At 36.2% G+C, this 25198-nt stretch overlaps 1 protein-coding gene across 5 annotated transcripts in view; it reads left to right on the forward strand.

Annotated features, from left to right (window-relative positions):
* Nucleotides 1-21512, forward strand: part of PTPN2 (protein tyrosine phosphatase non-receptor type 2) — an 84673-nt gene extending 63161 nt beyond the window's left edge. For 3 of the 5 annotated variants that reach the window (XM_027068412.2, XM_027068415.2, XM_053206748.1), the window contains 4 exons: nt 81-290; nt 2103-2255; nt 8923-9104; nt 13503-14294. In XM_027068412.2, coding sequence (XP_026924213.1) covers nt 81-290; nt 2103-2255; nt 8923-9104; nt 13503-13710 — 753 coding nt within the window. In that variant the 3' untranslated portion in view covers nt 13711-14294. Of the gene's footprint in view, nt 1-80; nt 291-2102; nt 2256-8922; nt 9105-13502; nt 14295-14400; nt 14494-21142 lie in introns of those variants that run through there. The other 2 variants (XM_027068413.2, XM_027068414.2) reach the window with 2 other exon arrangements.
* Nucleotides 21513-25198: the final 3686 nt, after the last annotated feature.

The raw sequence follows: 25198 nt of genomic DNA on the forward strand, positions 1-25198 counted from the left end.
TACATAATCTCTCTGAAATAATTTTTTTTTTTTTTTTGAAATTAGAACTAACTTTTCCCCCCTTGATTTTCACTTTGTAGAGTGGTGAAACCAGAACAATATCTCACTTTCATTATACTACCTGGCCAGATTTTGGAGTCCCTGAATCACCAGCTTCATTTCTCAATTTCTTATTTAAAGTGAGAGAATCTGGTTCCCTGAATCCTGAACATGGGCCTGCAGTGATCCACTGTAGTGCAGGCATTGGGCGGTCAGGCACCTTTTCTCTAGTAGATACCTGTCTTGTTCTGGTAAGTGCTTCTTATGATCTAATTTTAGTCTTGTTTAATTTTTACTGTTTCCACTGGCAGAAGTAAGCTCTAATACCACTATCCCAGAACTGTGATTTTCAAACTTCTGCCTTCTTTCAGAAAAACCTAAACAAACCTCATTCATACTCTTTGAACTGCCTCTTATTTGTGAGAGTGCTGGTCCTGTGTCCAAGGTGATTCTAGAGATCTCCCAAAAGACTTTTTTTTTTGTTTTTTCCTGGTAGCTTTATATTACAAAAACAATAAGCCTCCTCCCTCTTTGTTTCTCAAATATAAATTGATACGTAATATTGAATTCCTGCCTCCTCAGACAAGCACTTCATTTCTCTTGCCTGAGTTTCCTTATTTACAAATAAGGATAATGGCACTTTTCCTCACGGGGGTGTTGTGAGAATTAAATGAATTAATACATTTAGAGTAATCTGAAGAGTCTCTGGTATTTTGTGAGATACAAATAGATGTTAGTATTGTTAGTCCCCTGAGACTCCGATATGTGCCCCCAAGGGCTGTATTCTTTCTCACCACCCCATTCCCAGCCCCAGCCTGGATACAGGACATTTTTTAAATGTCCATTTTTCCTTACTTGGGTACAGAGCACCTCTAGAGTATAAGAATAGTTGAGTCTTAATACACCTACCGTATTACTTTACCACTCTGCCTATATGTAATATACCTCAATCAGAAACTGAATTGTTATATGGCAATTCATGTAACAATTGTTACTTGTAGCCAATTGCTACTGGCTAGCTCAGTCAATAGAGCATGCAACTCTTAATCTTGAGGGTCATGAGTTCAAGCCCCATGTTGGGCATAGAGCATACTTGATTTAAAAATAAGATAGGAGCGCCTGGGTGGCGCAGTCGGTTAAGCATCCGACTTCAGCCAGGTCACGATCTCGCGGTCCGTGAGTTCGAGCCCCGCGTCAGGCTCTGGGCTGATGGCTCAGAGTCTGGAGCCTGTTTCCGATTCTGTGTCTCCCTCTCTCTCTGCCCCTCCGCCGTTCATGCTCTGTCTCTCTCTGTCCCAAAAATAAATAAACGTTGAAAAAAAAATTAAAAAAAAAAATAAATAAATAAAATAAAATTTTTTTAAAAAGATGTTTTAAAAAAAGCCAGAGTGTTACATTAAAGTGAACTTTGACATGTCTAAAAACTCTGGTGTCTATGCAGTTAATGGTGAATCTTAAAAACTGGATTGTGTGTTTGTGCCTATTCCCTGCCAAACATAACTTCCACTTTTTGTTTTTCATTTGTGGTGAGGAGTACGGTGGTTATAATACCAGATCTATAGTCCAGGGCTGGTGGGGCGACTCAACAGTGTCATAGTGCATCTAGGCTCTTTCTGTCTTCTCCACCATCTCTAGGTGGCTACTGGACACAGACATGAAGGCAGAAGGGCACTGGGCAAAAAAAAATTATTTCTGCCAAGACCTTTAAGAAAAAAAGAAGAGCACTAATCTCAGTGGGTTTATCTTTACATTAAGCCAGAACTGGCCATAAATCCTTCCTTAGGCAAACACTGGCCAAACTGAATGAGATTACTGTGATTGGTTTGGAATCAGTTGTATATCAGCTAAAGGCTTCCACCTACTGCTTGAACAGTTGAGTTGTGGGGGTGATGGTGGATTGGGGTGCCTGTTTTGTACAGAAAGAGTTACAGCTGCAGTGGTAACTTCTTGTTCTTGGGGGAAACACACTGCTCATTGTAAAGCGCTTAGCAGCTATCCTGTATTGCTTCTTTTCCCTAGACCCTAACAACAGAAGGCTTGAATAATTTTTACCTTTCTTGCAGATGGAAAAAGGAGATGATATTAACATTAAACAACTGTTACTGAATATGAGAAAATATCGAATGGGACTTATTCAGACACCAGACCAACTCAGATTCTCATATATGACTATAATAGAAGGAGCAAAATTTATAAAGGGAGATTCAAATATACAGGTAAATTTTTTTAGGGGCAAAAATACCTGTGTATTATATATGATTAGCATCAAATAACTACACTTCATTTAAGCACATATTTTCTCCCTTCCTTCCAAAAAGCATATTTACATTCACGTGGTAAATCCAGCTGGCTGTCTTAAAACTAAAGTTTAAGCTTATTGCCTCATACATACCTCAGCCTCATGTTAAATCCTTCCTGTTACTCAAAAGCCCCAGTGGGAATAAGATTTCATTAAAGAAAGCGAAATGTTTATGTAAGGAGGGTATAAGCATTTAAGTATTAAAATAAACCAGAAATTGTTCGTACTTTCAGCTCATTAAAAACCTGACCTGTGATTATAGAATAATTCATGTAATAAATACTTAATTTTATAACAGTGAGCAACTTGAGTACTTATGGCAAACATAATGAAATTCCAGTACAAAGTTATGTTTCTCTGGGTTGCTGGCTGTACTCTCATGAAGATATTTTTATTCCACATTTGCAAAGACTACGTTCAAAGACTGATATCAGAAATCTGTGTAATGTACTAACATAAAATGTAAAATAGAAACAGAAATAACAACAGACCCCCATTTCTTGTCTGATCTGATCACATAGTATTGAACATAAGTCGATAAAATCTCTTTATGTTTCTCTTATGAACACATATACTGGCTCTTTCATATCTGTGATTACTAGCCAAGACAGGAATATTCTGAATAAACTGCCTTTTATAACTCAGATCAGACCATCTGTCATAATGGAATTAAATATAAGTTAGGTGTCGTGTAGATTTCAGAGACATTACAATATTCTTAAGCAGTTCTGTTCCTCAGCTAACTCTTCTCATCATTAGTATAATTGTAACTATTCAAGACAAACTATTACCGGTGAGATTTTAAAGTTTTATTAAACTCATGGGGCGCCTGGGTGGCTCAGTTGGTTAAGCGTCCGACTTCGGCTCAGGTCATGATCTCACGGTTCATGAGTTCAAGCCCCACGTCGGGCTCTGTGCTGACAGCTCAGAGCCTGGAGCCTGTTTCAGATTCTGTGCCTCCCTCTCTCTCTCTGACCCTCCCCCGTTCATGCTGTGTCTCTCTCTGTCTCAAAAATAAATAAACGTTAAAAAAAAATTTAAAGTTTTATTAAAATCTTGCCATTGGCAACATCATGAATGGAGCTAGAGAGTATAATACTAAGCGAAATCAGAGACAAAGATAATTACCATATGATTTCGTTCATATGTGGAATTTAAGAAACAAAACAAGCAAAGGGAAATAAAGTAAGAGAGAGGCAAACCAAGAGACTTAACTGTAGAAAACAAACTGATGGTTACCAGAAGGGAAGTGGGTGGGGAGGTGGGTTAAATAGGTGATGGGGATTAGGAAGTGCACTTGTGTTGATGAGCGCAGAGTGATGTATGAAATTGTTGAATTACTAAATGATATACGTGAAACTAATATAACAATGTATGTTAACTGGAATGAAAATAAAACCTTTAAAATGAAGAAAGAAAAAAATAAAGTTCATTTAAAATGTTTTTTTCAAATATTTATATAGCATTAAAGAATACTCTTTAGTAAAGAAAAATATTGCATCAGTCCACAAGATAGTATGTAGCTTAGCTTAGCCCACAAAGCGTGAGACCCTTCTTCCATTAGGAAAATGTCTTTTTTATCCCAGTGAACTCTCCAGTTTAAATGTGGAGTTTAAAAAAGTTAAGTAGTTATACCAGACTTTTTTCACACACTTGTATGTTCCCTAGTTGTTTCACTGCTCATCTCCTGGATGTTCTTAACACACTAATTGTAGGGAAAGTGTGCCATCCTTTGGATAGTATCTCTCCCTCTGCTTTAAAATTTTTTCAAGTTTCTTTAGTTTCAGAATATATACACACTTACTTTGAGAATCTTTTTCACTACAGAGATGAATTTTATGAACATACTTCTTGTGGTCTTTATTATTATGACAGTGTAGTTTGTGACTTGGGGGAGTTTTTTCTGTCTCAATTTATCTGGTACGGTGTAGCCATCAGAATCTCCTTTTGGCTTCATTAGCACTTCATACAAACCCAAGGCATTCTCTGCCCCTTCTTCAGGAAGACATTGGAAATGTCTCTGTATTTTTCAGGTATTAAGGATCAGAAAAGCCTATTACCCATTTGGAGGGGTCAGTTTCCACAGAAATGATCTTAAGGCTCCTATAATTTATATGTGCTGTAATTTTATTAATTATAATGGTAATTAATGAGTATCTGTATTTTAATGAGTAAATATATATGGGTTTATCTTACATAGATATTTTTCTCCTCCTGGAACTTTGCTATAATACTGTAGCCATTAACCACATGTGTTACTGAGTACTTGAATTATGGCTAGTTGGAATCAAGATCTGCTTAAAGTGTAAAATACATACCAGATTTTGAAGATTAAATACAGGGAGAAAAAGTATAAAATGTCTCAATAATTTAAAAAATACTGATTATATATCTAGGGCACCTGGATGACTCAGTTGGTTGTCTGACTCTAGATTTTGGCTATGGTCATGAACTCACGGTTCATGAGTTTGAGCCCTGTATTGGGCTCTGCACTGACAGTGTGGAGCCTGCTTGGGATTCTCTCTGTCTCCCTCTCTCTGTCCCTCCCTTCCTCTCTGTCTCTCAAAGTAAATTAAAAAAAAACACTTTAAAATATTGATTGTATGTTCAAATGACAGTGTTTTTTATATTGGGTTAAATAAAACATAGCTAAAATTCATCTTTTTTTGACACAGCTGCTAGACATTTGAAAATTGTAAATGTCACTATATTATATTTCACTGGACAGTGCTGTTCTAGAACCTTAGCTTAGAATAAAAATCTAAGAAAAGGAAAGTTCCCCGAGATCCTAAATTATAAGATCTAAAGTTAATGTAGAAACCCCAAACTGCATGAATATAACTGTAGCCCATGAAATTGTCTCTTTTGACATACAAGGATATGATAGCCAATTTATAAAAAGACTCTTCTTTCTCTCCATATGCCTACCTCCTCCTCTTTACCTCTGAATTTTAAGGAAAGTTAATATTTGTAAGAAGAAGGAAGCTTCTTTCTTTGTGAGCATGGTGGCCAGGGGTGTGGGAGGGTGATACTTCCTGAACCGGTGTCCCCCCAGAGAACTGTCTGTTCAGCAGCACCCAAACCATATTTCTTAGTCTCTGTTATTTGTTCCTAAAGGGGATATCTGTCTTCACCTTCAGTCTTAATTTAGATTTGTATTGTGTGAGTGGTATTTTCATTATTGGATACAGTTTTATGTTAGTCTTCCTATGAAGGTTTTTGACATATGTGGATAGAAAGTGATTTAGAATCTGTCAGGAGAAAGGAGAGCTGTTAATATACACATCAAAGGTGATTGTTTCTGAAATCAATAAATACATGCTACATAATTGTAATCATTGGGAATTTCCAATGACCTTGACCTACGTAGATAAATACAGGTAAGTTCTAGTTGTCTCTAAAAACATATCATTTACCGTACATCTTTCTTGGCACATGGCTGGGCATAAAAACACATTGTAGTTACTGGTATTACCACATATTAGCACACTCCCAGTATCCATGATGACAGCAAACTTCACAGAGTAAAATATCCAGATTGGCAATTCAGAATTAATCCTGTAAGATCTCTAGTTGGTAATTTGATACTACTACTAAAGAAAATGATTTATTTTTAACAAATTATAGTGGGTTTCAAGTTTAACTGCTCCTTCGAGTGACTTTCTTCAGTGAAAGATGGGTAGGGTGGGGTTGCAGGCACTGTGCAGGGTGATGTGCAGGCAGCACGTGATGTGTAGGGTTTCGTTCAGTGTGAGTGTAGAATTAGAAAGGGAGATGAGAAACTCTCAGTCCAGATAAGCTGTCCTCCAGGCCTTCAGATGAGAGCTTGAATGAAGTAGCTGAATGCAGTATTGATTCCTTGGCTTCACCAGTCAGCAGTGACAAGCCTAGGCAGATGATTCTGGAGTGCCTGCTTGCTTGTGGGTCACAGGGAAGGCAAAGTTGAGTGAGTTTGCTGCCCAGAGACATGGCAAAATGACATTTTCTTTAAAAATTCACTAGCATTAAATATCTCCTTTCCTCCACTCCCATCCCTTTTGCTGAATCCTTTTCATGTTGACAGATTCTGAAATTTGTTGCATATTCTGGGAAATGGTCCAGTAAGACTTGATTTTTGTCATTGTTTTGTTTATTGACATTGTTGAGTTTTGTCCAAGTATAAGGCCAAGTTGTTATAACTAGGACCCCAGTGAAGAATTGAAATTAAAAAAAAAATTTTTTTTTGAACAGCCTAAATTCTGGAGACAATTTCACATTTTTATTGGGTACTTTCTTAAACTATGTGGTATCTGAAATTGATGAGCTTTTCACAGGTACAGTTAATCAGGGATTATAGCATTAAAATCTGGGCCTGCTGTTCATTAGCTGCATAACCTGGGCAAATTACTTCTGTTCTTTCAGCCCATCTCATCTGTAAAGGGATAATCATAGCAGAGGTAGCACCTCCCTCCTGAGGTTCTTCTGAGGATTAAGAGCTGGTGCAGTTGAAGTTTTAGGTCAGTGTGGGTATAGTAAGTGCTTGAAAAGTTTCCCCACATGCATCTTCAATATACAAAATGCTGTCTGGACTGAGTAACAAAAATGTAAAACAGGGGAAGAAAGAAACCTGACATAGTCATCTGAAGTGAAAACATCTTACTCTTGGAGCACCTGGGTGGCTCAGCCAGTTAAGCATCCCACTCTTGGTTTTGGCTCAGGCCATGATCTCATGGCTTTGTGGGTTCGAGCCTCGCATTGGGCTCTACACTGGCAGTGCAGACGGAGCCTGCTTGGGATTCTCTCTCTCTCTCTCTCTCTCTCTCTCTCTCTCTCTCTCTCCCTCTCCCTCTCCCTCCCTCCCTCCCTCCCTCCCCTACTCATGCTGTTTCTGTCTCTCTCAAAATAAATAAATAAATAAACTTTAAAAAACACCTCTTACTCTTACGTTTCATTACAACTGTTTCTGAAATACTGGCAGAATGTTCTTTCTGGATGTGGTTTACATCACATCCTATGAGGTCCTTGCTTAGGAGAGGTTGGTTCCGTTCCATTATTTCTCACATAAGTTCAGAGACTTCTTTCATTGATGTCTTTCTTTCTGGCCTCATCTCTCAGGGCCAAGCTCCACATGTTCTTCATCTGCTTAGTCACATTGTACCATACTGTATTACACCCTGTCCTCCAAATGTAGCAAATTACAAAATTTTACATTCTCTAAGTGTTTTGTAAATTACTTTTAAAAAGAGACACATTAATTATGCATCGCAATAAAATAGCTATATATGGGAAAGGTGGAATGTGGTAAAATGCCTTTTTTCTTTTTAAGTCCTCTGTTGTAGGGTAGTGAAACAAGTTCGAAACTAATTTATCAGTGTATCAGTGAATTTTCCGGGGATTTTTTTTAATCTGAATATATAAGCATTGTTTTTAACCATGCAGTTTTTTAACCAAAGCAACTCCAGGGAAAGATTGTTTCACTACGTTCCAGACTAGTATAAATTACAGTGTTACATCTCTGTTCAAGAACATTAAAATCCTCAGGCAGTAAGTTACAGAGTCTCTTATTCATTAGATTCCAGACTCCATGCTTCTGTGATAGGATCTTCTAAGAGGGCCACCCCTGTCCATACCAGGTCATTTTGCACCAGTTTCAGAGTCACAGATCATCCAAACCATTGGCTCTTGCTGCCACCTTTTCTAGTCTTGTCATTGTCAGAGAGATGGATTGTTGTGTTCCCAGCCCTTGAAGGACTTGAGGTGTTCCCATGCCGAGGTTATGCTTGTCTTCTCCCTCTCTGGCTGGCACTTTGTCACTGCCTTCATCTTCCAGGTGCCCAGGTACACTTTGTACCTCTTCCTCTCTTACAAGGGATGGTGACATTGAGGGCAAAGGAATCTAACATTTGCCAGACATGGTGCTAGGCATGTTATGTCTCAATCACAACAGGTGATGACAGCCTGTTTGACAGATGAAGGAAATGGAATTTCTCTTCATCTTGGTCTAAATCCCGCCTCCTCTATAAAGTCCAAGCATGCTAGCAGAGTTTTCTCTAGCCTGGTGATGGGCTTGCTACCTGAATCTGTTAGCATATGTGGTAGGAAAAAACCAAATTAAAGTCCTCTGGCATCAGAGAGACCTGCCTGGAGATCTCACTGTTGTTTCTCCACCAGACCAGACTGTGGCAAGGAACTAGGACATGCTAGATCACATTCAACTGCCATCTTGGTCACTGTTTCCAGTGATAACATACCTGTGGGTTAGGAGTCCAGCAGAACCCGGCTTTGGCTAAAATCTTCCTATGACTCATATAGTTTGGTGAGGTCCTGGTATAGTTTATCTTAAATAGGTTAAAGTCCACTAAATTTCATTAAGATTCAACTATATAGTGATGTATATAAATATTAAATGCTGTATTATTTTTTAATTTTGAACTTACCCATCTACAAGAGGTTTTGGTAAAATGCCTTTTTTTTTGTTGTTGTTTGTCAGCATCACAGGGTTTTCTTAAGTTGAATCTAGAATTTCAATTCATATATCCTTCTTATTTAAAGAAAACCACAATTTTAGTATTTGCATTTGTTTTTCATTTCTCTTCCCTACCTAGAAACGGTGGAAAGAACTCTCTAAGGAAGACTTATGTCCTGCTTTTGATCATTCACCAACCAAAATAATGACTGAAAAATACAATGGGAATAGAATAGGCCTAGAAGAAGAAAAACTGACAGGTGACAGATACACAGGACTATCCTCTAAAATGCAGGATACCATGGAGGAGAACAGCGAGAGGTAAGCTGATGGCAATAGCATGCTTAAAAAGATGAGACTTTTTTATTTTAATAAATTCAGTGGATATGAACTAATATAGGACTTTTGTTTATTGAATTAATGTAGCTATTCACTTACTTACTACCTAAGGGTATTTGAGTAGTATATGATGACATTGTTGATCTCAAAAGCGCTTTGGCCCTATTATGAGGCCAGTACTGATAGAAACCAGTTGGAAAATGGCTTAACTCAATACTAACTTGAGTGCTATAAAGTTAATATAATTAGATGCTAAAACGTACAGTATATAGAAAATAAGTTGTACGAATACCTAACATTTGTACAAGTATTCGTGTTCATATTTATGGTTGTAATGGAATTGATAATATGCCTTTAATGAAATGATAAAATAGTTAAATGAATATTTAAGCATCGTTCCATTATTGGAAGGGGAAGAGTCTTTTTAAAAAAAAAAATTACACAAAATGCCCTTTTATACTTTTTGAGTTTTGAAGCCATAGGAATCTGTAAACGATTTCAGTTTTTAAATTAAACATTTCCATTTCTAAGGCTCTGATTATCTTTCACCAGTTAGGAAGCTGGTATCCTCAGGTATGAGTGAAAGAGCTCATTCATTTCCTCTCTTCATCTGTCAGTGATGTTCTCTCTCTTCTTTTTGTCAAATAGCTTTTTGTGGAAAATTGCATGTTGTAGTCCTGTTTGTTAACATTGGGATGTTGGGGTACCATGAAAATTATTGAGTTCTCCTATACATTACAGTAGCTTCACTTCTGTGTTTCACCAGTATAAAAATTACCTGAAATCCTATCACAGGTAACATGACAATAAATACATATGTGTTATTATGTATTGTACTGAAGAGTTTAGTGACTTAGCAGTGTTACTCCTTATTTATGGCTCTAGTGGTTTTAAACTAAAGTTAAAGCATGAAGTTGCTTATTTATTCCTTCTTTCACTTTAATTAGAATACTTTTAAACCAAGAGATCAAAATTGTTTTAAATTGTCTTTATCGGTAATAAGATTCTCAGGTTCCTAATGTTGTTGTTTTGGCTAGTACCATGTGCAGAATTAAATGGAACACAGGCTTGATGATTGAATCGGTATCCTTAGTATTTCAAAAGTGTTGATTTTTAATCTTTCCTAAAGAGGAAAACCACTCAGGAGTTACAGAGTGATTGCGGAGGTGGTTTTATTGGGGGCAGGGGAAGTGGTGTGTGCATACATAGGTTGTTTGCTTCCCCCACCCCCAGGATAGAGCAGACCAGGTTGGGCTTGAAAGCAGAGGCAGGGCCCCAGTAGGAAAGTAAGGATTGTGAGCAGAGAAGACTGAGAGCAAAGTTGTAGAAAAGTGAAAGGGCATAAAAGAAAGATTGCCATGAAAAATTGTATTGTTCAATCCTAATAAATTTTACTACTGATCTTATAGCTTTGCATTAGGGAGGCTAATAAAATAAATCAAGATCTTATTGAAGGAATTTCAGTTTCAAGGGAATAGAACACAATACGTTTTCTTTCATTTTCATTATTAAATATCCTTCAAGTCAGTTTTTTCATAATGAAGGTCACATTCCTATAGTCATGAAATAATTTAGTGAGTTATAAAAAAGCATTTTTTAAATAATAGAATACAATAAAATAGAAATTAGAGTTTAAATTAGAGGATAAAATAGATCAGAGTATCACAGATAATAGCTAAGTACTTTAATATCTTTACATAATATAGTTATTCTATACATTGGCATATATATTGTGTACATGTATAAGTGTATTTATGTGTGAGGCTACTTTTGTGTGATGACCGTAAGATATTTCTTGCTGTTAAAGTTTAAAAGCCAGTGTTCTCAATTATAGTGTAACCCATAAACCCAGGTCACTGAGTGGAGAACAGTTTGGATAAATGAAAAGTCAGGTTACTTGGATCCTTCTCCTTTGTGTTTGCATAGCATGAAGTATGCCTGTCAGGACATGTATTGGTAGTAGCCTGCTGTTGGTGCCACTGTAAGGAATTCCATGTGGCCTTCCGAAGGCAAGGGCCCACAGGAATCGTTCCCTACCGATTTGTGGCTTTTGAATCATAGAATTGTTTAGACCTGGGAAGGTTATTACATGGGCATAATTTCCTTAGGCCCAACTAAGTAAATAAAGATTCACAAATAGAGAATAGTTCTTACTTCTCTCAAATTGCATTCTTAAATTAAGTAATGTCATCTCTTGGTACTTGTTTTCGTTCCATTCCTGAAAACATATAGTACATTTTTGGAAAGCAAGAGCCTCTATTCCATTATTCTACATGGGAAATAATTCTGTTTTCAACCCAATCAAAACCACAACCAGTTTCTCTAAATATCATAAAAATCCTCTTTAAAAAATCCTCATGGGGTGCCTGGGTGGCTCAGTTGGTTAAGCATCCGACTTCCAGCCCAGGTCATGATCTCATGGTTCGTGGGTTCGAGCCCTGTGTTGGGCTCTGACCCTATTGGGGTTCTCTCTCTCCCCCTCACTCTGCCCCTCCCCGACTTGCTATCTCCCTCCCTCTCTCTCTCTCAAAAAAAAAAAAAAAAAAAGAAAACCTCTTAAACTCTTACATAATATTTAAAGCACTAATTACATAATCATGTAACAGTGAACTCATATTGGAGTTATATGGTAAATATCAACACTGGATAAAAATTCTAATTATCTTCTATATTGCAATGAAATTTTTAAATGAAATAATCTATTAAAGATTCTATCTGAATTGCAACCTGGTTGTTTGGCCTCAGGCTTCTGGCAGGAGAAAGTACATGTAATCTTTTACATATTTTATATATGTTTCACCTGCACTTGGATACAACTTAATTTCTTTTCACTGGCAGGTACACACATATTTGTTAATAATGAATTTTAAATTCAGGTAATAATTTCTGCAAGTCATTACAGCAGAGTTCAGACTGCCAAAGATACCCAGGTGTATGATAGGTAAAGTGAGGAAGACATTAAAATTCAAAGGGCACACAGAGATAAGCAAAATAGAGCCTCAAGTTGCCAACATATTTAGGGAGTAAAACAAGATCCCAAATTAGCAACATGACTTATTTACTGTAAATTAAATGCTGTAAGGTAAGAATAGAGGGATTCTAGGGGTCGAGTGGAGGGAGAAATGGAAGAACAGAATTGAAAAGAACATTGTTAAAATAATCTAATATATAGTGTATATTCAAATTTCTCTAGTTGTCTAAAAGATCCACCTTTTAGAAAACGCTTTTTAAAAAATAATTTTATTGAGCATAAGTTCAGTGGATTTAGTACATTTATAGAGTTGTGAAGCCATCACTATAATCTAATTTTGGAATATTTTCATGATCCCAGTTTCTGTAGCTATTTAAAGAAATAATTCAAGATTTAATCAGGGATCATGGGTTATATTTGATTGATGTTAGTCTTTAGTCTCCATTAATCTGGAACTTTTCACCACCACTTTTTTTCCCCTTGCCTGACCTTGACATCTTTGCAGCTGCTATACCAGTTGCCTTCTAGAACACCCCACAATCTTGATTCCTCTGATTGTTTCTCATTATTAGATTCAGGGTAAACATTTCAGCTGGGGGGGGGGGGGAAGTTGGCTCTTAATGTAGTAGACTGACAAGGCATTCAAAATTTGTAATCAAGCTACACAACTAGAGAGCTGGACTTAAGAACACTTACTGTGGCAATAATGTTTAATTCAGAGGCAAGGAAACTGGTTAGGTTTTTGCTGTATTATAGAAAATAAGTGAAAAGAGGAGATGGAGTTTGTGAAATTTTTTTAAAGGCAAGATATAGTAATGTACATGTTGCCATTAGCCATTCTTCTTTACAGTGCCCTAGGACTGTGTGTCTTGGGAGTCAGAGAACTTCCATTGGAACAGACATTCTGTATTGAATAGGAAGATGGATGCTAGAAATAAGAGTGAAATAAGCAACGTATTCTCACAAACAGATAAGTAGGCATCCCATGGTAGCATCTTCATGGAAGTATGAAGCAGATAGCTTTTATGAGTGGCCTTTGTGGAAAATCACGTAAAGACAAAAGTGGCTTAGATGCCAGGGACTCTTATCCCTCACCTCTTCCAGCTGCTTAGGAAGAAAACAAGCTGACAGCCTCCAGCTCACATTTCAAGAAAAGAAAGCACCATTACTTATTTTCAGGTCCTGCCAAAAGTATTTATTAATAGAAAATTGTACCAGAAATTGTTGAATTATTAGAGTACATCTCTGGACCACTTAGAATATTGAAAATCCTCCCCTTTTTCATTCTAGTGTTTTAACGAGTTTAAAAATGTGGGGCTTGGGAGGTGGGTATTTGGGCTTAGGTCCTCTGCATTAGAGTAACTAAGTCTTACCATGCACTTCCTTTCATTTGTTTTTATGTATTCTAGCATTCTACGGAAACGTATTCGAGAGGACAGAAAAGCTAACACGGCTCAGAAGGTGCAGCAGATGAAACAGAGGCTAAATGAGACTGAACGAAAAAGGAAAAGGTGGTTATATTGGCAACCTATTCTCACTAAGATGGGGTTTGTGTCAGTCATTTTGGTGGGCGCTTTTGTTGGCTGGACACTGTTGTTTCAGCAGAATGTCCTATAAATAACAGTTCTGCCCCGCAAGCTCCCGCACTAATAGCTGACAGTGTTGCGTTAGTCACAAGGGTTTGTCTGTTAGCAAACTCCTCACACCCCAGAAATGGTGCGGTAGAATAGACACCAACCAGACAAGTGATATATTCAGTCCCCAGCCCAACATCTCAGGACACTGTCCCCAAACTGTAAACACCTATCTGAAATAAAGACTTGAATGCTTGTTGAAAACTGGTACATTTTGCAACTGTATTCGTACATGTTCAGTGTAATATTTCACCTGACCAGATTGAGAAATCCTCAAAACAAAGATTTGTTTTTGGAGGCTATCTGGATTTTAACCTGCACTTGATAACAAGCAATAAATATTGTGGTTTTATCTACATTATTACTGGAAAGAAAATGACCTTTAAATAATGCGTGTAATGTATAATGTATTGTTGACATGGGCATCAACATTTTATATTCTTAATCATTTCAGGGTAAATATATTTTATAAGTATTTAATCTTACTTTTGTAGTTAAATGTACTTTTTAAAAGCTCAATATGCAAAATCTGTTACCATAAAAAAAATAAATTGTATGTTGATTCAATTGTACTGGATACATTTTCCTAAAGAGAAGTTTGATATGAGCAGTTAGAACTAACTTTAAATAAGCACTTTTTACTATATATTTGCATTTCTTTTATGTTTTACAGTTTTCCCAAATTTAAAAAGAAAAACAAACAAAGAAACAAAAATTTTCCCTAAAAATATCTTTGAAGGAAAATTCTCCTTACTGGCATAGTCAGGTAACATTTGGTCTCAAGACTTTGTAAAGAAATTGGTTTCTGTAAAGCCCATGATGGATACTGTTTATTTTTCATGAACATTTCAATGTAATTACCCTAATTTACAGTTGGGATAAACCATGCTTTAGGAAATAAAAATAAGGAGCAGCATTTTATTATCCACAGTTTCAGTTTACTATACTGAAGTTTTGAAGTAAAATTTTTTCAAGTTCTTTCTACTTCAATAAATAGTATGATGATGTACAAACCTGACCTTGTCCCTTTAACTTCTTAATGGGTATTTTTAAAGCATATTGTCTGGTGAATTTAACTGCTCATTTGAGTGCTAGCCTTCTTCATATCCCAACATTCCATTCAGTGTTTAATTTGTTTAGCTTAAACTTTAAATAGTTGTTATAAATTTAATTACTGATATAATAAAATCACATTATTTCACTGGTTTTCGAACTACGCTTATTGGATTTTTGAAGGGTCGCCCCGAGGTGGTTGGAAGGACTCCAAGCTACCAGCCTTTACTTTCAACCAGAGCATCTCTGCTTTATCTATTTTATATATTACATAAGATCGCTGCATGAGGTTTAATTATTTTAAGGGGACAGTTAAAATCTTAAAAACAGTTTGAAAACCATTGGTATAGATAGGTATTTTGAATTGATTTGAGTAGCCTTCTTGAATGTGTTAAATTATGCTGAAAGTCTGAAAGCAGGATGTAGGTGGTACAACATATTAAATAAGATTTACGTAACTTGTGCCTGTGTCCTAATTCAGTATTACTGTGCCCTGTAACCTTTAAATGGAGAGGAGGTAAGAGGGACTTTTTTTTTTTATGTCTGTCTGCATTAAACCTGTGTTCAGGTACCGGGACCCGTCATTATTGGTTTAAAACCTTTCTATTTGCCTTGGTTTATATTTGCTAAAATGCAGTATATTACTCTGCAAGTAATATATGGGTAGATCATACTGAGTGTCCAATTGAAAGTAGCCTTGCCTTAAACAAAAAGGTAAAAACTTCTTACAAAAAACAAATGCTGATAATGATGCTCCTTTGCAGGGTAAATGTGTTTCCCTGGATTCTGGATTTTAGCTTTGCTTTTTGTCTGCTTTCTTTCCTTCTGAGTGGTGTTTTTTGTCATATATCTTAATCATGTTCAGTGTAGTAAACATTTGTTGATAAACTTCTGCAGGGGTTAGTCATCTTTCCTCTCAAACAGATCCTGAAGGATAGTGTGTTAAGTTTTTACCAGTAATAATATTTTTGGTGGGTTCCATGTACTAATTATTAAAAATACATGTGCTGTGGTGCCCAGGGTCATCATCCTGGCCCCTTTATTGAAAGTGGTGTGCTAGTCAGAGGGAAGGACACAGACCGGGCTCCTGCCTTCTCGGGTAACAGCCAGACGACAAAGTTAGCAATCCGCGGTAGGTTTTACATTTTACAAAATTTGTGTGTCCTAATATTTTCTAATTATAACAGATTTTAAAAGTCAGTTGTGTAGTTTGACTTTAATGAGGTAGTATTATTTTTGGAATAGGTTAAGGACGAAAAAAAGGTTTTTTAAAAAGCCAGAGGCTTTATCATTTTTAAGAAAGGATGTCTACATTAATATATAGTGCATTTGTGTTCATATCTGTCCCTGCTGATAAACTGACAGCTGTCTTTGATTTAATGCTGTCTTCTCTGGCTATACCAACTGGTCACGTATTTGTTTCCAAGTGTAGCTAAATATTTTATGCTGGCCTATTAGCAATTTTTATCTATGCTTGCTTATATATAACATGTAAAAACAGTTCTCCATTTTTAGTTTATCTGTATATAAAATAAAAATAATACCTTTTCCTGAATCCTTAGAGGATTAAAAAAAAAAGTAACATGTGAAAGTGTATAGAGAACTTTAGATCAATATAAAGACCATTCTTCATGTTTAGGATATATTTTATATATGTGCTCTGTCCTTTTCCTCTTCTATCTTCAAATTAATGCTGACTCTGCATTGATATATTTCTACCAAAAGGAATGAACAAAAAAGAGGAAGTAAAAAAGCATTGATTTTTTTGTTGTTGTTGTTGTTTTTTTAATATCTCTGCTTAACAAGTATGTTACGAGAAGTAATTCTTAAGTTAATTTTATGTACATTTGTGCTTTTGTCCCTTTCATTTTAAATACACAAGAATTGATGGTATGAATCAAAAAATACATATTGGTTTAAAAAGTAGTTTATGGAATGGAGCAGCCTCCACTTTTTATATCAAGTCCTTTGTTTTCAGTGTCAGTTCAAAGTATTGGTACCATTTATTGATTGGTACCAATAAACTGCTACCATTTATTGATCATTTACTATGTACCAGGCACTGTGCTAATATGCACTTTTATAGATTATCCTATTAAATCCTTACAATACGCTTTTGAAGTAGGTGTTGTTATTAAGCCATAATCAACCTGAGACTTAACATTGCTAGGTTCTTTTAGCTGCAGTCATTGCAAAGGCTCTGTAGATTAGAATCGATCATTCTCAAAGAAAGACTTACCTCCTACAAGTCCTTTCCCTCTTAGAAAAATATCTGACTAGATTCTATGTAAATAGACACAGGCCAGAACCTGATTATATTAGAAATACTGTCATTAACCTTTGTATATTCTATTTCAGCAAGTACCTACATCCCCAGGGTGCCTGCCTGGTTATTGTACAGATTTTAAAATTTGGTCTGCCTTGGTTTTTACTTTCAGACGCAAAACCTAACAGAGGTTTTTCTTGATATAGTCTCTTATAAGCCTAATGCCATTATGTATGTCATCCACTTCTTCCTATGTTCAGGCAGGAGTTGAGGAATCACACCTTCTGTAAACATCTATTTGGTTTTTTTTTTGTTTTTTTTTTTTTTTTTGTCCAGCAGTCCATGTGGGTTTGGCAGGGGAGTGGGGAATAAGGATTAAGGGCTTAGATGTCCGAAATCTGTTGCACCCCAATGGTGGGGGGGAGCTGAGGTCAGACCTTGGTGCAGTGATCTGGTCTGAAACTAAGTGCAGAAGTGTCTGTTCTGTGTTCTCCTTTCTACATCAATAGCTAATAATAAAGTCTCTCTTAAGAAACCTTTCATTTGACTTTGACTATTTAGAGGATAGGGGCACAAAATCTTACAAATAATATTTTGAAGGTAATATTCTTCCACATAACCAAACTAAGTTCTACTGACTTAATATGTGGGTCTTGGTCATTCCTTGAATGATTTATCCTGGAGTTGACCTGTTTCTTTTATCTCTTTCCCTAGTTCATTTGTTTAGATTTGATTCCATTTTTTTAATATTTATCTTCAAAGCACTATTTCAGGATGACGTCATCCATAGCTCCTACAAGAGTGAATATGTTAGAACTTCAGCTCTCTCTTGTTCCATCAGGTCTGTGATGCATAAGTGCTGACTTGCTTCGGTGGGAAGAGACTCGGGTTGTGTGAGCTGCACAGTGCCTGCTCTGCCTGGGCCTCCCCAGTCCAGATACTGCATGCTTTCAGCTACTTCCATGTCCTCGCCATGAGATGGCCATTTCATTGTCCCTCCAGACCTGAGAATTTAAGCTTTTAATTTGGGAATTTTAAGCCACTCACTTCCATGGGTAGTGTTCTAAAGAACAAACTTCTAGGAAAATGGTTATGAGTTTAGCCATCTCATTTTTCCCTCATCAGCAAGCATTTTCTCAATATTTACCACATTCAGATTGCTCCAGCAACAGCAATTCTGCATAAGTGCTTTTCCTCAACATTCTTCAGAGAAATAGCCATTAAATTTTGGAAACTTCTTTGGGGAAAATGTTTTCCTCACTGTCATTTATTCCATCACAGGGCATTGCCAAGTGGAAGCAGTGACTCAGATGAGAAGCTTTTACTTGATATGAAAGGCTTCGTCTTTATCAGTAACAACCTGACAGTGAAAAATTTTAAAGAGCTCTGACCATCTCTGGGTAGTCCACTGGGAGACTGCCAAGTTCAATCTTTTGAACTCCTTCTATTTTGGTTTCATAATGTAGAGCGGAATATAGGAATTACAGGATATAGTGGCGATATTACAGAGTCTACTTTAGTACTGTGGTTTTTCATTAGGTAGTATTAATATATGTGTGTATATATGTATATATATATATATGTATATATACATATACACAGTACCTATTATATACATAGCATATTATATATAGTATATATTATATACATAGTATTTATAGTATATAAGAATTGCATGGAAGGTTTTTTTCTTAATAGAGACCATTTTTTAAAGAAAAGCATCAATTCTTTATTGTTGCTCTAATTTGACATAGATTTTTGTAGATGTGATGGTGTCGGTATTTCAGATTACTACTATAAAAAAACCGAAGTTATTTTGAGTTTGGTGAATTCAGGAAAGGGAGACTAGATATGTTTGTTTTCTCTACAAGGCAATGCTTTCTTTGCTCACCTTTACAAAAGGTTTTGTGATTCTTTTCAGTAAAAAATAGTGTGAATATCTGGTGGCAAAAAATACTTCGGATGCAGCTTGACTTTCTATTACTTCAGGTATGGAGCCAGCTTGGGAAGATCATGCTCAGTCTGTAAATCTGGCCCTGTTCCAGAATGACAGTGGGCAGTATGCACAGGCGCTTTCTCCACAGAAAGCTTGCAGTACGCACGGCTAATTCCACTTGATTTGTTTGAACCCATTTTACCTTTGACTTGTTAAATCAGCAAAAAGTGATTCAAGTGAACATGTTTTTTCCTAAAATAAAGCCTGTCTTCTCAGTCCTGCAAACAAATACATTCTTTTAAAATAGTTAACACTGCCAGTGATTCCATCTGACTTTTCCTATCCCCCAGAATAATATTTACAAAGAAAAAAATGAATTTTTAAAAATGCTGTCAAATTCTTTTAGTCGTTACAAGTAATAGTTTGCCATTGGTAAGTGAATCTTTAACACTGCTGGGGGAGACGGCAATGTGTTATTGGACACCTGCAGTTCTGCCAGTCAGCTTAACTGCATAATCTAAATTTGACCTGCCTAATACCTCTTCTACATACATTACCCTATTTTAAGATAACAAAAGTAAGTCAGAGGAGAATAAGTACCTTGCCCACAGTTGCACAGCTAGTACATGACAGCTGAAATTCAGACTCCTGTCTGTGAAATTCCAGTAGCTCCATACCTCACTCTGCTTCTATTATGACTTTGTTTTTTATGGAATATTCAAATACTTAAGTGGAAAAAATTAGACAACCACTTGTTAAAAACCAAAGTAACCCTCTTCTTGTTTTTTAAGTGAAACAAATCGAAGTTTTTTCCTCCAACAATTTTTGTGAAAACAGGTTGAACTGCCACTGAACAACACCAGAATATTCTCTAAAGCAAACCATTATTTGATTCACTTTGATTGAGTGGATTAAATTGCTTTGTTTTGATGGGCAGATTTTCTCAATGCATGGGAAATAAATATGTTTTTTACAGCAATCAGAGTCAGTAAGAAGCACTTTTCCTTACTATGTCTGCTTTGGTTGAGGGCTCAGCAGAACCCAGCAGTAAGCATCCGTAGTAGGTTTTGTGACTCACAGACAACTAATGAGAATGTTTCTTGGTGACTTGACATTTCTCTGTGCTGGACAATCAAGAGAAATGGGGTATTCAGAAGACCAGGTGCTTGGTATTGTTATTCTTCAGTAGGAAGAGCCGGTCATTAGGAAAAAGCCCAGTTTGTAGTATTTGAAAGTTTTTGACTAAACGTTACGGGAGAATGTGTGGGTATGGTTTATATTCCTATTTATACATATGGAGACAATAATAAGTATTTATTTAGATTTGGGGGTTTTTTGTGTGTGTCATAGCGAAGGAAGTCAGGGGAAGAATGGAAATAACATTTACCTCCAGAGTTCAGTTACTTGCAAATATTGTGAAATACCATCAAAAACTGCCCTTAAAATAGTTATATCATCTGTCTCTTGCTTGTTTGAACTCTCATTAATCTTTACTTTTTGACATTAAAATACAATATGTCAATTATTTTATGTCTGTGTTTTCTTTTATATTGGTAGTAACCTAAATGATGTCACTTCGGTTCTGTATTGCTATAATCATTAGTGTTATCCTTCAGGACAAAAAAGCATGCTGCTAACAGTCCGTGACTTAAAGATATAAGCCAACTTTATGTTCAGACCTTACGTTCATAATATTTTTAGCAGTATGATACAGTGGAGGTCCAAATTGGATTAGACTTTTGCATTGAATTCCAAAGTATTGGTAAGTCTAGCACATACCATATAATCTTGCTAAACTGTTGTGGGTACATTTTTTTTAAACCCGTCTGTCTGTCAGTATTTCACATGGAGGTCATTTCTTGAGTAATGCAGGATGACCTGAGAAATTCATAGTTAGTAATTCTTGATAAAGCCGTATGAGTTACGGTGCTTTAACATGAGTCTCCCTCACACCACCAATTCTGTTTGAAAATCGAGCACATAAGCAGATTTACCAAGATAACAGTGAAGCACTTAGTGTGGTTGAATGTGATACGTTGGAATGTTTTTTAGTTGCTTTTTTAGTTCGTTGTTAGTCCTTTTATGTTTGTGTGTGTCTATGTATGTCTGTGTGTTTGGTAAATCTGAATTGAATAGATGACTTCTTATTTTATGTTTTAGGCCAAGATTGACAGACACCTAAATATTCATGACTTGAGAATATTCTGCAGCTATAAATTTTGAACCATTGATGTGCAAAGCAAGACCTGAAGCCCACTCCGGAAACTAAAGTGAGGCTTGATAAACCTGTAGATTGCCTCACATTTGTCTGTTTACAGAGTAAACTTTACATCCAGGGAAAGAAGAGCACCACCAGCAGAAGACTTTGCAGAACCCTCTAATTTGATGTATTGTTAAGTTTTTTTAATGTGTGTATGAAATGTAGAAAGATGTAAAAGAAATAAATTAGGAGAGACTACTTTGTATTGTACTGCCATTCCTACTGTATTTTTATACTTTTTGGCAGCATTAAATATTTTTATTAAATAGACTTATGTTGGTTTGTGTGCCTTATCTTAGGACAGCACTGCTTTAGATAATGAATCTTTCCTTAAGAGTTTACTCTCACTTTTTTATAACTCATAATCGACATTTAAATTGAAATCGGTTCAAAATGTTGGTCACTTACTTTTAAAAATTTTCTTTAGTTACCTCTCAAGTAGTCTTCCTGTCAGAATAGGTTAGATGAAAGCACAGAAGAAAAGTTATAATACTCCTTTTGTTACTTGGAAAAAATATTAATATGGATTATGGTATTAAATTATTTTTAAGTAAATGTAGCAACTCAATGCAGTTTTTAAAATCATAGTGTTACTCTTGTGTTGGATGTTGTGTGTTCCTCAAACACTTCCTGTTATAAAATGACCAAGGGTTCCCTCTTGAGTGAGAAGCTTTTGGCTTCTTTACCATCGAATTTCCCAACCAAGCGATATGTTTGGGCTGTGTATGCAGTCAGTTGTCAGGTTACTGGTGATATTCTTCTTGTCTAGACACACACAAGCCAGTGTGTCATGTGAGTATCACCTTAACAGTATAAGAAACTCATAATTGGTTTTGTTTTGCCAACTGTGAAATTTTTATAATACTGTTTATTGAATACATCTGTTTCATCTTTTAAAAATGTAATGACTCTCCTTATGTTCATTTTGCCTTGCTTTCCAGTGTTTCTGGTTTATTTTGGGAGTAAGCAAATTCTTGATCCCTAGTAAATCTTTCATAAAGAATGCATGAAAAATTCATTATACCATAAAGTAGTGCAGGAGGATAATCCTCCTTTTTAAAAAAATACTTATTTTGAGAGAGAGCACGCACGCCTGTGTGCGAGCTGGGGAGGGGATGAGAGGGAGAGAGAGAATCCCAAGCAGGCTCTGCACTGACATCGAGGAGTCAGATGCTTAGCCAGCTGAGCCACCCAGGATAATCCATCTTTTGTGTCAACAAAGTTCTTGAAGGTCATCCACACTCAACTAACTACTTCTATTTCCTCATTACCCGTATACTCTTTACCCCAAGAGTGTCTGACTTTGTCTTGTATCACTACAGAAATGCCCCAGAAAAGTCATCTTAGCTCGTATTGTAGCCAAATATAGTTAACTCTTCAATTCTTACCTTATATGACTTCTTGACAGCAATATTAAGAACTCCTTCTTTGAAACTTTCTCCTTAGACTCAACGAGACCTCTCTGCTTTCTTTACCTTTCTGCCTGACTCTTGTTTTATTGTGGTAAGAACACTTAACATGAGATCTACCCTCTTAACAAATTTCTAAGTGTAAATTATGTTGACTGTAGTTACAATGTTTGATAGATCTCTAGAGCTTTTTCATTTTGCTTAACTGAAGTTTTATGCTTGTTGAATATAATTCCCACTTCCTCCTGGTCCCCAACCCCCACCACTGGCAATCACCATTCCACTCTTTGATACTATGAATTAGACTATTTTAGGTACTTTATGTAGTGGAATCATGCAGTATTTGGTTTTCTGTGACTAGCTTGTTTTACTTAGCATAGTGCTCTCAAGGTTTATCCATGTTTTTGCATAGTGCAGAATTTCCCTTTATAAGGCTGAATAGTATTCCATTGTATATATACAGTTCACCCTTGAACAACATGGATTAGGAGTGCTAACCCCCACAGGAAAGTCTGTTTATAACTTTTGACTCCCCCAGAACCTAATTACTAAAAGCCTACTGTTGACTGGAAGGTTTACCAATAACATAAACAGTTAACACATATCTCGCACTTGTGTTATGTACTACTCATACAATAAAGTAAGCTAGAGAAGAGAAAATGTTAGAATCATAAGGAAAATACATTTCAAGTACTATACTATATTGTTACCATAAGTTTATGTTCTGTGTGTGTAAGATGAAATTGTCTGTCAGAACCTGTATCGGTATTGTCTTACATGATTCAAAAAAACTGTAGATGTGATACATATTACTAACACTAGATCAAAAATGAAAAGATAATGTGAAAAAGAAATTAATGTTTCTTTATAGGAATAATGATTTCATGCATTGATAACAAGCAGCAATATGATTGCGTTATGGTAACCTAATGTGATCAGTACGGTTATTTCACAGTGGCTTGGTGTAATCAATATGATTGTTGCAAGATAGCCTAACATTACAGAAATGAATGAACTGTTATAAAATTTTTATGGCATATTGCATTAGAGTCATATTCATAATACAGTATTAGAAACATTAACATTTGATGTATCTCGGCAACACAGTTCATTTGTGAGTTTTTTCAAATTGTTGCAAATCTCCAAAAAATACTTGTAATATATTTTGAAGAATATCCACTAATATGTGGATCCACACAGTTCAAACCTGTGTTGTTTAAGAGTCAACTGTGTATGCCACATTTTCTTTATCCATTCATCTGTTGATGGACTATTGGGTTGTTTCCACATCTTGACTGTCATGAATAGTGAGTGCTGCAGTGAACATAGGAGGGCTAATATTTCCTCAAAACCTTGATTTCAGTTCTTTTGGATAGATACCCAGGAGTGGGATTGCTGGATCACATGGTAGTTGGATTTTTAATTTTTGAAGGAACCTCCATTCTCCATAGCAGCTGCACCATTTTGCATTCTCACTGTCAGAGCACAGGGGTTCTAATTTCTCCACATTTTCAACACATTTTGTCTTGTTTTAGATAATACCATTCTGACAGGTATAAGGTGATATCGTGTGTGTGTGTGTATGTTTGCATTTCCCTGATGATTAGTGGAGTTGAGCATTTTTTCTTACACCTGTGGGTCATGCATATGTCTTCTGTGGAGAAATGTCTATTCTTTGCCTTTCAACTGGTTTGTTAGTTTTTTCTGATATTGTAGGAGTTCCTTATATATTTTGGAGACTAACCTTTATCAGGTACATGGTTTGCAAATATTTTCTCTCATTTAGTAGGTTGTCTTTTCATTCTGTTTCTCTTCTGACTCTAGGACTCCATCTTTGGGCCTTGGATTTTAATTTTAACACACTTAACCTTGAATGATCTCATCTTTGCCCAAGTCTTTATCTGATTCTTCTGTGCTGATTATATGCAACTTCTTCCACTCCTGCTCCAATGTCAGCTCTGAGTTATAAGCTATGTACCCAGTTCCATAAATGGTAATGGCATAAATTTCTTAAACTCCAATACTGAATGCTACCTTCCTCCTGTATTTTCTAGTTCATTTGGTGCCACCCACCAGAAACTGGAGATTCATTGTAAGTTCCTCTACTTAGGCTCTGCATCCAGTCGGTCACAGAGTTCTGTTAATTTTTCTTTAAACTTTCATTACAGATGGGGAACACAGCAGTAGACTCTCGTGCCTCCTGTGGCATGCCTGTTTGTGCCAATCCAGTCTGCACAGCCTCCCCAAGTGACTTAAAGATCTGAGTGTCACCTTCTTAAGATGATCTAATGGCACCTTAGAAAAATTTGCCTTCATTTTAAATCCCAAAGCCCCAGCATGCTGCGTACACCACTTCATCTTTTGGCTGTTTCCTGACTATCCTCCTTTTTTTGTTGTTTTTTGTTTTTCCCCAGTTTTACTGAAAAATAATTGACACGCATCACTCTAAGTGTAAGGTGTACCGCATGATGGTTTGATTTGCATATATTGTGAAATGATCCCTAAGTAGGTTTAGTTAATATCCACCTTCTCATATAGATGCAATAA

This window comes from Acinonyx jubatus, chromosome D3, assembly GCF_027475565.1.
Source record: "Acinonyx jubatus isolate Ajub_Pintada_27869175 chromosome D3, VMU_Ajub_asm_v1.0, whole genome shotgun sequence".
NCBI lineage: Eukaryota > Metazoa > Chordata > Mammalia > Carnivora > Felidae > Acinonyx > Acinonyx jubatus.